Source organism: Pongo pygmaeus, chromosome 6 (assembly GCF_028885625.2).
Source record: "Pongo pygmaeus isolate AG05252 chromosome 6, NHGRI_mPonPyg2-v2.0_pri, whole genome shotgun sequence".
NCBI classification, from domain to species: domain Eukaryota; kingdom Metazoa; phylum Chordata; class Mammalia; order Primates; family Hominidae; genus Pongo; species Pongo pygmaeus.
In genome coordinates, this window is record NC_072379.2 from 67,753,680 (window position 1) to 67,767,610 (window position 13,931).

Below are 13,931 nucleotides of genomic sequence, written 5' to 3' on the forward strand. Positions count from 1 at the left end.
AGCTTACCCATGGAAATGGCAACTCACAAAAATAATCCATGTTCTTCCTAACTTAGAAATGACTCATCCTTGTGGGTCGTGAAGGAGAAGAAATGGACTCTCATGTATTTTGCTTGGTCTTCTTAATCCCTCATTCTGCATGAGTGTGCCAAGGAGTATAAATATGTGAGGTTAGTTACAAAAATCAATCCAGGCTTAGAAGAAAAATGTGGCAAACATTGACAGACTAGCTGATTCATTCATTCAACACACATTTGCAGAGCACCTAATACATGCCAGAGACTGGGCAAAAGATATGGCAATTAAAAACAAACAGGAACACAGCAGAAATAATATCTGCCATCAAAAGATATTGTGCTAAGTTGCCACGTATTGCAGAATTTCCTTTTGTAGGTCTGAATAATATTCTATTTTATGTCTATACAACATTTTCTTTGCCCACTCATCCACTGAGGAACACTCAGGTTGCTCCCATCTCTTGGCTATGGTGAATAGTGCCGCAACGTACATGGGAGTGCTAACATCTCTTTGAGATTCTAATTTAAATTCTTTCTGATAAGTCTTCAGAAAGTGAGATGGCTGAATCATATGGTAGTTCTATTTTTAATTTCTTAAGGAATAACATGAAAGTTTTTTTCCATTTTGTCATCTCAAAGATAGTTGACCCTTGAATGCCATCTATCATGTTAAGATGGAACAAGACCCTCTCCTGTCAGGAAGGGTCTTCACCTGTCAGGAGAAATCATTGCCCTTCTGTGGCCTTGTAAGGCCTTTTCTCTTCAGCTAGATGAGCAACATAAACAAGGACAGCACAACATAAATGATCCTGTTGGAAAATATTCACATACATGTGGCCAGGCAAGGAGCCAATGCACCTCCAGCACCTGCATACCCTCAGCTGGGGGACTCAGTTCTCAAAAAGAAATTCACAGGAGACCTGTCAGCACCTTGCCATGTGCCTTGGGATAAGCCTATCTAGAAACTTGCCTGAATGTTTCCCACATGCTACAGGCCTGCTTCTCAACAGTAACATAGTTTTCTGATACTGTCGTTCCAAACTGCAGCACAAAAGAACCCTTCAGAACCTGGGCTAGGAGGTGAGCTGAAATCTGAACACCCCCCAAAGTTGAAAGGAGGCACTTGTGTAACACTCAGAGATGTATGTGAAGAGGAAGTGCTCCTGTTGAACAAAGACTACCTTCAGGGGCGGCTTCATAATGGGTAACCTGTGCAGTTGCGAAGCGCCCCACTCTCAGAAAGACCCCATGCTTGGTTCAGTGCTTTGCTGTTACCCTCTAGAAATTATTAATTTTTTAACAAGGAAGAGTTCACACAGTTTCCTTTTGAACTGGGTCTCACAAATTAAGTAACCTGTCCCTACCACTTTCTCTGTCAAAGGAGAAATGAGGAACACAATTAGGGTCCTGGAGTCCCAAAGGAGCAGGTGAAATGGAAGCATGGGTTATAAAACAGTGAGAAGCAAGAGTGCAATTTTGTATCTTGTAAGGAAATCAAGCACTGTTTACTAATTAGGGAGCCCATAATTTTAATTTCCCAAGCCATTATGAAGTTTGAGACTCTGAAATACCCACTCGATTTTATTGCTCTGTGGACATTAGAGGGCTCTTTTCTCTTCCTTTAGTACAGAAGAGTGGCCCCAAAGATACGTAGTTATAACCACATAAAAATGCACCACACAGTGGTCAAAGCCACAGTGCTGAACCACTTTCTCTCTACCGATTTTCACTCCACTTCTCAAATGGTGAGAGATAGCTTTCCGATCTTGTGTTTTCTTTCCTTTTACAACCTCAACCCACTATTCAGAGCCCTCTCAACTAACATTTAAGTTGTCCTTGTGGTGATGCTACTTTCATTCCTTCTTGGTAAACGTTTTTTGACATCACCATCACCTTGACTTTCATCAGGACTGGCTACAGAATTTATAGGGCCTGGTACAAAATGAAAATATGGGCTGCTTCTTTAAAACGCAGTAAGAATTTTAGGCAGCAACAGCAAGAGCCTTACACTAAGGATGGGGCCCTTCTATGTGTGGGACCTATGTGACCATGCAGGCTGAATGCCCATAAAGCTAGTCCTGATTTTCATTGGCCTGAATTGAGTCACGTACCCATTTCTTAACCAATCACTGTTAAGTGGGTTGACTGACTTAGACTAAAAACAGCTCCCCTGGAGTTGGAGCTAAGTTGAACTTCCCCTGAGTTGCACAGTATCTGGTGGCAAAGATTCATGAATAAAACCAGACTCCTTTTGAGTAGATGTGAAGAGTGCATTGTTTCTGGGTATACCAAAATCGGTGTCCACTACACCATATATCCTTGACTCAGAAGGAGGAGTTCTGGTTGCTTATGGCCTTTGTTGTTTATGGTCTCGAAGAGTTATTCAAGTCCTACCTACTCAAATCTGCCTACTTTTAATGGCCAGGCTCCCATGCACCTCACACCTGCTGTCAACCCTTCCTGGAGGGACATCCAGAGACAAAAAGATATGATTCCTGTCCTCCTGATGATTATCCTCTAATTTAGGAACCAGAGCTAACAGACATTTAAATATTTGATATTTTTAAGAGAAACATTGAAAATAAATATACCACTGAACCAACACATATTGGTCTCAAGAAATTATAGCATTATTGGATCATCAGTAATGCTCCAAGCTGGGTGGGGTACTCATTAAGAGTTTAGAAGGAAATGGATTTCACAGACAAGTGATCAGTGTTGGGTAGTGTAAAATGCAGTTTGGGGCAGAAGAGTGGAATTGACAATCCTTAGTGGCAGGATACTCCTACAGCAAGTTTTGATAGTAGATTGAGTCTTTTTCAAGAGTCAAACAGGTTTGCTTGGCTAGTTTGCTTGGCTAGAGCAGACTGCAGAGGTCACTTGAAAACATCAGTGGTGAAAGGAAAAAACTATGCAGTGGAAAATCATTACTAGGAAATTAGATCCAATATAAAAGGCAACAGTAGAGTTTTTAAAGATGTACAGAAATTATGACTTTTTATACCTATGTGGAAATAGAGTCCTTCACTTCTGTCGTTCCTTTCAAAGCATTTTCACTCTTTCTTCAGTTATCCAACATGCTGTTCAGCCCTGAAGAACCAAGCTCAGGCTACATCACTGTCAAGCAACCTTCTTTACTATCCAGTCCCTCTCACCCCCAGTTGAAAGGGACTGAAGAAACAGACTGCCCCTTCTCCATGACCTCAGTGTACTCTGTGAATACTGTATTGCAATTATTTACTTGGTTGTCTCTCACTCATTGGACTGTTAGCTCCTTGATGCAGAAACTGTCTTATTCCTCTTCCTAACCTCTGTGCCTTGGTAATTGATCAACATGTAATAAGGACTCAAAAATGCCTATTGAAGTGATATGCTCAGAATATACACAGGAACAACCAATTTTAACACTCTGTGTATATAATGGCTAAACAATGCTCAGAAAAAGATAATAATACGTATAAAAACTGAGATATTTTCATTCTATTAATGACCTGAAAGCATACATTGGATTGCATGTGGATGAAGAGGAGGATGCTGTCAAAGATCACTTCAAGATTCCTTGCTTTGAAATCTAGAATGACATGTGATAGACCCTCTTTATCTAGCCCCAGTGGAAACAAGACAAAGACAGGACAATGACAGGATTTTCTTCTCAAGCTTATGAAATCACCTCCAGCCTTCCCTGCTTTGTCTTTGTCAGTTCCTGTACTTTAGGCTTATATCAGAAACTTGAATAGTGCACCCCAGCATTTGAAGGTTTATTTTTCTATTCCCTAAAAGTCTTTGAAATTCATAGTTTATTTCAGTTATGACATGTAGTCAATAAATGTTTATTAGGTACATATGGCCTTCAGTCACAGCATGAGTGAGATGAAGTGGAGAATTATTTTTAGTTCCTGTATAGCCTGATGTGTAAATATTCACAGTATCAAATAAGTGGGTAATTTAACTCCAGTCAACCCATATCTCCAAATTGCTACTGAACAAGCAAAGGCAATGACCCAGAGAGATAGCTGGCAAGTGGCTTCTTAAGTGGCACTTAATAAATGCTTCTACAGGACAGTAGCAAACCTAAGTGTTTTCCTAATTCTCCTGGACACCTAATAGTGCCCTTTGGTTTTTCTCTTCATGCTAATCTTCATGTTAGTTTGTGCTTGATTTCAGCATGTGCGTGCACCCATGCGTGCTTACGTGTATGTATGTGTGTGAAGGGAACTGGATAATAAAAAAAGTCTATGACTTAACCCTGCTTTGTTAAGTTGGATTTTCCCATACAGAGGCTTTCTCATTAATTTTTTTTCCTCTCTTGACACATATAAATCAGTAAATGATTGCTGAATTGCAACATCATTAGGAGGTAACTACCCTTCATTAAGATTGGATTACAAAATCACAATTTCTGCATTTATTTCATGGTTCTGGGTAAATGCTTAGTGATCATAGTGATAAAAATTCCAAATACCTGAAATACATGAGAAAAACAAGATTCTAAATCTAGAGTCTGTACGTTTTGTCATCAGTGTAAGATAAGATTGCTGCATTAAGAGCAACACAGTAAGATATATACTTAAGAACGCATGTGCAAATTATGATAACTCTAAATAAATGTTTCTTTGTACTATAATTCTCAATATAATTTTAGTTAGTTTTACCTGCTTAGAATTTTTAAGAAAACTTTAAAGACATACTTTGAATTTCAATGATCTTCTGTAAAGAAATAACAGCATTCATATTCGGGCTTTGGTGGAGAATATCTTCTGCAAGTGGCTCCAGCTGCAAGAATAGTAGATAATAGTATGAGCAGAATATTATGACTTTATAGTAAGTCTCACAGAAGCAAAGCAAACTGAAACAACCCAGTCCTCAGGAAAAGCTTGCTCTGAGAACTAGTTAACATTTTGCTGATATTAGTTCTAAAAGTGTAGCCAGTTTTATTTTCTGTTTTGCATCCATGTAATTGAATTCCAAGGGGCTTTTCCATTGGTCACAAGACTAATCTATGAAGTCCCTGAAGCAGGTGCATGTCTGTGCATTATTCATTAAAAATCTGAGTTATTTGTGTAATTTTTGTAGGTTCCTGACAAACCAAATTCCATCATGTCTGTATACGCAGCTGGGCCCTGCAAACAAAACCTCAGGGAAGTTGCAATAGACAGAAAGTAGGCAGTCTATTATCCATACTTTCACAGTGTTTTTACATCTAACCACCTTATACATTTGAACACTTCATGATAGAAAGCCACGAGACACAGCTGCTTTTATTCAAAGGCCATTGAATAAAGTAGAAGACAAAGGGTTCAAATAACCAAATGTAAAATAACTGTACAGTTTCATTTAACTTCTACTTTATTCATAACTACGCAGATGTCTGTGTGTAAGCACAGGCCAAATTCCTACCTTGCAAATCTATCATAATCTTCTGGAATTACACTAATTTTTCATGGAGAAGCTCAGCAAACATTGCTTTGCAAGAAATGAAGAGAAGCTTTAAATAATTTATAGAGCCTATTTGTCAGACCTAAGTCTGATAATGCATCACTCAGAATTCTGTGGTGATTAGTTTGGCATGTTGCAGCAGAAAGCGCATGGCTAGGGCCCTTGCAAATAAAATAGTTGTCCAGCTATTGTGACCCAAAAAGCAAATAAAGTAATAGTAACAAAAAGATTAACAAAAAAGTAGTTTTCCTAGAAATGTTAAGGTTAATCATCTCAAATAAGAACTGGTGATCAAACTGTAATATGGCACGAATGGGAAGCGATGTCACTAGATGCATCAAAGCATGAACTCATCTATGTCTCTTCATCTGTAGGAAAACCTAAAAAAACACAGGGATTACAAGTTTCCACCGCATATGTGAGTGAATCTTCCCCTCAGGGTCGCTCTGAATTGATTATTCTATTCTTCAATCATGAAATCTAAAACAATAGCACCTTTATTCCAGATGCCACAGGATAACAGACTAGCTCAGGGATATTTATACATGGGTAAATTCACTAACTATAACTTTCCAGAGTGTTTTTCTTAGCTGCCAAAGAAAAACTTTTAAACATCAAAAGGTTTATTTACAATACAGTTTGGTGAGAGGAAAAAAAAAAAATCACCACCACCGCTCTGTGGCAGTACAAGGTTCTGAAATAAACTCTTGAAACTTGTTAAAATCATTTTTTAAAATCTGGTATTTCAAATTGTATCTTCAAGGATGTGTTAGTCTAGTAACACTCTCTTAACTCAGAGGAACTACTGAATCATAAACTGAAGCTTACTTGGAAAACTCTTACGCATTAGACAAGGTTCAGAGGGCTACTTTGCTTAAAATAATTTTTCACTCCTTTCTTGGAGCTTAGAGAAAATATTTTTTAATAGAAACCAGGTATATTTTGCTAATAAAATATATTGAAATGACACTCTATGTTCCAGTATTTAAGAACAAAAGCACAAGGCGATGTCAGCATATTTAGCTCTTCAAAAAGCTTCCCTGCGACTTTGGGGTAAAAATCCTGACAAATTGAAAGGTGCTGGCTCCTGGAAAGAAAGCTATAGGCAGATCATATATGTAAAACATCTAACTTCTGGTCTCTTGCACACTGAGGTCTGGGCTATTTTATTGACTCAGGTTATATAGAAAGCATACGTGATTCAGAGTATTGAGAGTAAAATACAAACACCCCTAAACCCCCAATTTAGAATCTTCAGTTAGATGCAAAAGGGTTGTGTCTATTTTAAAAAGCAATTCAGACAATTAAGGCAATTAAATTGATCATTTAAACCTCCCAAACCATTTCCCTGCATGTTTTAGCTGAATGTCATTTAGAGGATTTAACCTTCAGTAAATTGCCCCAATTTGTTTCATTTTGAGTGTATACATACAGACAGACAGAGCTGAATTCAGAAAGTTCTCAATGTAAGTTCTTTATTTTTTCTCTGGTAGGTATGCAATGGATAATATTCTCTCCGTTGGCAAGAAGGCAAGTGGCATTTAGAGTCTGTTTTTATAAAATTAAAATCTTGTATGGCGGGACCACAGAATTGGGTTGTCTTTTCTACAGAGTTATTTATTTAATCACTCACAATTATAAGCACTAACAACATCTGATTGAAGCATCCACTTAATAAATATTTATGAGTGTTGGTCATTATTCATAATTTAATAACTAATAAAATAATATTAAATAAATATTCATTTTTAATAAATTTGGAGAAGAAAATAAGAATATGTGGTAAAGTTTTGCTATGTATTTAATTTAGGTGATTAGATACAGCAAAAACATTGGCGATTGAGGTTAATCAGCATTACTGGAAATTATTAAAAGATAAATAAGGAGTAATTTATACAAACAAGACAACTTTTGTATGCAAAAGTTACAGAAAGATGAAGCAGATGCAAATGTAGGAAATAGTACACACCCATCATGCCATTTCTGTCGAGCAATTCTTTTAAATAATGGTAATTATCATGGAGTTATAAGACACACTAGATAATTTTAACACAACCTCTTGACACTTAAAGCTCTTATCCAGCTTAATTGTATCTAAAGCTTAATCACAAGCATTACTCATAGCAATTCTTTACACAGATTTTCAGGCTCAGTGACAGGGAAATTTATTTTTCTACATCATTTTCAGAAAGTTGTGATAACGTATTGACATGATTCAGATGTTTGTTAAGTTGCATATACCATATACATTCTAAGTACTGTAGCTATTTTAAAACACCATAAAATTGTGGCCATTATCATCTTATAAGTAATTTCCAGGTTCTTTAGAATCAGATCATTTAAATTGTCAAAAATCATTTTAGTTGCCTAAGATTCATCTATAGAAAGAGGCGAGGCGAGGGATATTCTTGGAGAAGCTGTTGAGTAAGATTTTTAAAATTTATGCTGTACTGATGAGCTATGAAAAACAGCTCACTGATTTTTTTTATTTGCATGACTCAGAACAGAACATAAAAGAAGCTAAACAGAGCCTTTGCAAATGTAACAGGTGTGTGAGGATGGATGTATACATCAATCAAGCAAACGATCTATTAAATAGTCTTGTTAGCGTTTTTGTTATGTGTTGATGTTTCCCAAATATGCCAAGTGTTTTAATATTTCTGTACCTTTATCTATTCTGTTTCCTTTGAATTCTATTTTTTTCATTCTTCTTTGAATTGGTAAAACCTTACCAAGCATTCAAGGACCACCACAAATATTGCCTGCTCCTCAAATTCTCTACTAGAGCAAATTTCTTCCCCTCTTATGGCCCTTTCCCCCACAAATATTCTCATTTACTAAATACATTATGTAGTAGAAAGTCATTTTATCCCACTCTCTACTTTGTTGTGAGCCATTTAAAGACAAAGATGGAGACTGTATATGAAAGACATTTTTAAAATGTTGAATAAATGGAGAAATAATTAATTGAAAAAATAACATGAAGAGGTGGCCTTTATTCTGCTCACCATCGCTAACAAGACAAAATAAAATGGGTTCTTCCTCTTGGTTGCCTGCTGTAATCAGGATATGGTTTTAAGATGAAGAATTAGAACAGCAGTGATAATTCATTTTGTTTTCTAAGGTGAACTGCTCTTGCATAATTTCCAGACAATTATTTTCTCCTATGCACTGGCAAGGTTTCATGACATGTGGGCAGATATTTCTATAGATCAGAAATGCAGGGAAATGCAAAAGAAACCAAGACCCAGGGCAAGTAGGGGCAGAATGGCCGTGCCAATAATTAGAGGAGAAAAGGTCGCTTCCAATTGAGCAGGAAGGAAAAGCAATAGAATGACAATAACATGGAATGAAATTTTGAAAGGCATTGAAATTAATCTTCAACCCAATTTGAGGAGAATTGGGATCATCTCAATACCTAGACCTCTAATCCATAACATAATATATTCTATAATTTATTTATATGTTTGTTAACTTCTCTAAAAATATTCTACAATTTTGTGAATAGGGTCATATTTTCAGATGGATTTATTCTAGGTATTTGGTTTGTTTAATGCTTTTGTAAATTATGTATGTGTATATATTTACACTATATATATAAAATGTGTATATTTATAATTTAATTAAAAATTTTTCAATCCCGGTGTGATTCTGTCCGGTGTGTTTGTTCTCTGGAGTAGGAGTCATTTATCTCCATTTGCCTTCCCTCCCACCTAAGTGGGTGCCTCAAACCCATGGAAGATTTGATGGACGTGGACATGAGCCCTCTAAGTCCTCAAAATTATCTTTTCAATTGTGAACTAAAGCTGACAAAGATTATCACCTTAATGTGGATGATGATGAAAATGAGCACCAGTTTTCTTTAAGAATGGCCAGTTCAGGAGCCGGTACCTATGATGAATTGCACATCGTTGAAGCAGAAGCAATGAAATATAAACGCAGTCCAAATAAAAGTAACACTGGCAACTTTGAAAATGTCTGTACAGCCAACAGTTTCCCTCGTGGGCTTTGAAATACCACCACCTATGGTCTTATAGTTGAAGCATAGTTCAGGGCCAGTGCATCTTAATGGGCAGCACTTAATAGCTGTGGAGGAAGATGCACAGTGAGAAGATGAAGAGGAGGATGTGAAGCTCTTAAGTATGTCTGGAAAGCGATCTGCCTCTAGAGGTGGTAGTGAGGTTCCACAGAAAAAAAGTAAAAACTTGCTGCTGATGAAGATAATGATGATGACGATGAAGATGACGATGACAAGGGTGAGGAAGATGAAGAAAAAGCCCAGTGAAGAAATCTATACAAGATACTCCAGCCAAAAATGCACAAAAATCAAACCAGACTGAAAAAGACTCAAAACCATCAACATCAAGACCAAAAGGTCAAGAATCCTTCAAAAAACAGGAAAAAAAAACCCCTCCCAAAACACTAAAAGGACCTAGTTCTGTAGAAAACATTAAAGCAAAAATGCAAGCAAGTACAAAAAAATGTGGTTCTCTTCCCAAATTGGAAACCAATTTCATCAATTATGTGAAGAACTGCTTCCTAATGACTGACCAAGAGGCTATTCAAGATCTCTGGCAGTGGAACAAGAAGTCTCCTTAATAGTTTAAACAGCTTGTTAGAAAAATTCTGTCTTATTTCATTTCTGTATCATTTGATATCCACCTGTCTTTTTGTAATGCAGAGTGAGAACTTTACACACCGTGTCTGATAAATGTTGTCCAGGTTCCACTGCCAAGAATGTGTTGTCCATAATGTCTGTTCAGTTTTTTAAGATGGAACTCCACCCTTTGCTTGGTTTTAAGTATGTATGAAATGTTACAATAGGATATAGTATAGTAGTGGTCAGACACGGAAATGGTGGGGATACAAAAATGTATGTGTGAAATAAACTCATTATTAAAATGTTTTCTGAAGTAATTTTATATTTACGGAAAGTTTCAAACATTGTACAGAATTCCCATGTACTCTTCACCCAGTTTCCCTTAATGATAACTGGTTACATAAAACCAGTGTATTCTTAAACTTTTATTTTCTACAGTTATGACAGTTATATAGATATATAATTAATTTTTACTAAACCTTTTAAGTGAGTTTTAAATTTTCACTGATTTTTAATTAACTACCCACTTTGTTAAATTTACATATTACTTCATAATTTAAATGAACATATTTTAATAGATTTTCTTCATACTCAATTACAAATCATCTGTAAATAGTGATTTATTTATTTTTCTCCAATACTGATACTTTTTTCTTTTTCTTACTATATTGCACTGTCTAGGATTCCCTGAACAATGCTGAAATGAAGCAGTAAGAGTGTCTTTGTCTTGTTTTTGATTTAAAAGAATAATTTCTATATTTCACCTTTAAACCTGATGTATACTGTGGAATTTATTTTGTAGCTATCCTTTATCAAGTTAATAAATATTTTTTATTCCTATTTGTAAAAATTGTTCATTATGATTGGGTAGTTTATCAGCTGCTTTTAAAACACTTATTGAAATAGTTATATTTCTTCTTCATTGTCTTAATGTGATGAATTATAATGAATTAGTTTGGAAAGTTAATATGTTATATTTCTAGAGTAAACCCAATTTTTATGAACATTTAAGATGTTAATGAACTGCTAATATTTTATTTAGGGTTTTAACTACTATGACTATGAGAAAGATTCTCCTATAATATTCCTTTCTTGTGATATTCTCTTAAGTTTTTGGTATCGGTACTACATAGGCCTCAAAAAATTATTTGTGATGTATTCTTCCTACCATCCACTCCTTTATTCTAAAACAGTTTGTGATTGGTGTTATTTTTTCCTTAAATTCCTGGTAGAATTCCCTGGTGAAGCTCTATGGGTTTTTTTGTTTTCTCCTGGTAAATTTAGTTTTAAAAACTCAGTTTTTTTAGTAATTAAAGAACCATTCAAATTTTCTGTATTTTTATTCAGTCTTGCAAGGTTGCATTTTTATTATAATTTTTCCATTTAATATATTCCATTTCATAAATTTTTGAAATGTTTACATAAAGTTTATTTTAATATTTTCTTGTAATCCTTTTAATAACATTAAAATCTGTAGTGAAGTCCCCTTTTCTTTCCCAGTGCAGGGCATGCATGCTTTTTCTTTGTTGGTCAGTCTTACTAGAGTTTGATCAATTTTACTACTTATTTCAAAGAATCAACCTCTGACTTTAAAAATCTTACATATTATATGCTTGTTTTCTATTTTATCATTTTATTTATATCTTCTTTGGTTTCTTTGCATTTAATTTGCTGCTTTGATTCTCTAATGAGATATATGCTTTTAAACATTAATTTTAATCTTTCTTCTTTTCTAATATATACATTTAAAACTATATGTTTCTCTAAGTTCAGCTTTATATATCACACAAGTTTTCACATGTTATATTTTCATAATGCTTTATTTCAGAATACTTTCTAGTATTTCACTGTGATTTCCTTGGACACATGAATTAGAGTATATTTAAAATCTCAAAATATATACGATTTTCTAATTACCTCACTGTGGTAAGAAATTATACTATGTATGAATTCAATTAGTTCAAATTTATTGAAACTGGCTTTATGCTCCATATACGGTCTATTTTTTAAAATGTTAAGAATGTCCTTGAAAAGAATGATATTCTGTCATGTTAGGGGATATATACTCCATTATATATTTAAATTACAGCAAGTTTATCAAGTGTTTAAATCTTCTACATCACCCTTCACTTTTATTTTCTTCATGGTTCATCAGTTACTGAGAGAAGTGTACTAAAATTTGTTATGATGATTGTGGTTTTGCCTATTTTTTCATTTGGTTCTTTCCATTTATACTTAATATGTTTTCATGCTGTCTTAGAAACAAAAAGTTTGAATTGTTTTATCTTCTTGGTTCATAGAATATTTTATCAGTATGAAACATCTCTTTTGATCTCTATTTTCTCTTTTTTCTTGCCTTAAAGTCCATTTTTATCTGATATTAATATGGTCACATGAATTTTCCTCCAGTTAGTTCTTGTGGATAAATTTTTTTTTCATTTCCTTCATTCAAACTTTCCTTATAATTATATTACAGAAAGCTTCCCTTTAAAGAGCATCTGTTATTACAGTGTAATCACCTTTGTCTTAATTGGTGAACTAAATTCATTTATATCCACTTATATGTGATTTGTACAACCACCCAAGCTGATTCTAAAATTTTATGTAAAAATGCAGTGGGGGCCAAATGTAGCCAAGACTGTCTTGAAGAAGAAAAACAAACTGAAAGATTTGTTCTACCAGATATCATGACGTTTTATAAAACTACAGTAGTTAAGACAGTCTGATAATATCACATAAAAAGAGAGAAACCTGTGAAATAGAATAGATTCTCCATGTATACATGGATAAAGTTAAGACTACTGAGTCATAATGAATGGATGGTCCTTTTTTTTTTTTTTTTTTTTTGAGATGGAGTCTTGTACTGTCACCCAGGCTGGAGTGCAGTGGTGCTATCTTGGCTCACTGCAACCTCTGCCTCCTGGGTTCAAGCGATTCTCCAGCCTCAGCCTCCTGAGTAGCTGGGATTACAGGTGCACGCCACTACGCCCGGCTAATTTTTGTATTTTTAGTAGAGATGGGGTTTCACCATGTTGGCTAGGCAGGTCTCAAACTTCTGACCTCGTAATTTGCCCACCTTGGCCTCCCAAAGTGCTGGGATTACAGGCATGAGCCACTGTGCCCGGCTGAATGGATGGTCTTTTCTATAAGTGGTGCTTGATCAACTGTATATTCACATTGAAACAAACAAACAAACCTGACCTCTATATTATGCCATATACATATTGGCAGATGAACTATGCCAGATGAACTATGCATCTTAATGTTGAAGTCAAAAAATAAACCTTTCAGAGAAGAGGAAGAAAAGAATAAAAATAATCTTTTCTTGACTTTGGGAATCCAGAAAGAATACTTAAACAGAATACAAAAAGAACTAATCCTACAGGAAAAGATTGATAAATTATACCACATTAAAAAGTTACTTTCAATTATCAAAGGTTACCTTTAAGACGGTGAAAAGACAAGATATTTCAACACATGAAACCAACACTAGAACCTATAAAGAATTGCTAAATCAGTAAGGAAAAAGACAATATGAAGGTGGACAAAAGTTTTGAATAGATACTTCAAAAACAGTATGTACAAACGATCAATAAATAGATGAAGAACTGCTTTACCGCATTAGCATCTGGGCAAATCAAAACCATGGTGATATACTACCACACATCCAACAGAATGGCTAAGATTTTAAGACTGACAATATGGAGTATTAGAAGGATACAGAACTGTGTAAACACTTGTGTGCTACTGGTAGGACTACAAATTGTAACTACCACTATGGAAAACAGTTTGGTGCTATCCACCAAATTTAAACACATGCATATTTCAGGATTCGGCAATACCACTTGCAGAAATATATTCAAGAAAAATGTCGGTAC

General features: G+C 35.1%; 1 protein-coding gene across 4 annotated transcripts in view; it reads right to left on the bottom strand.

The window, feature by feature from the left end:
* HDAC9 (histone deacetylase 9) overlaps positions 1-13,931 on the bottom strand; it is a 911,013-nt gene that overhangs the window by 31,229 nt on the left and 865,853 nt on the right. For all 4 annotated transcript variants that reach the window (XM_054496835.2, XM_063667493.1, XM_063667495.1 and 1 more), the window contains exon 24: positions 4,706-4,790. In XM_054496835.2, coding sequence (XP_054352810.1) covers positions 4,706-4,790 — 85 coding nt within the window. The remainder of the gene's footprint in view (positions 1-4,705; positions 4,791-13,931) is intronic.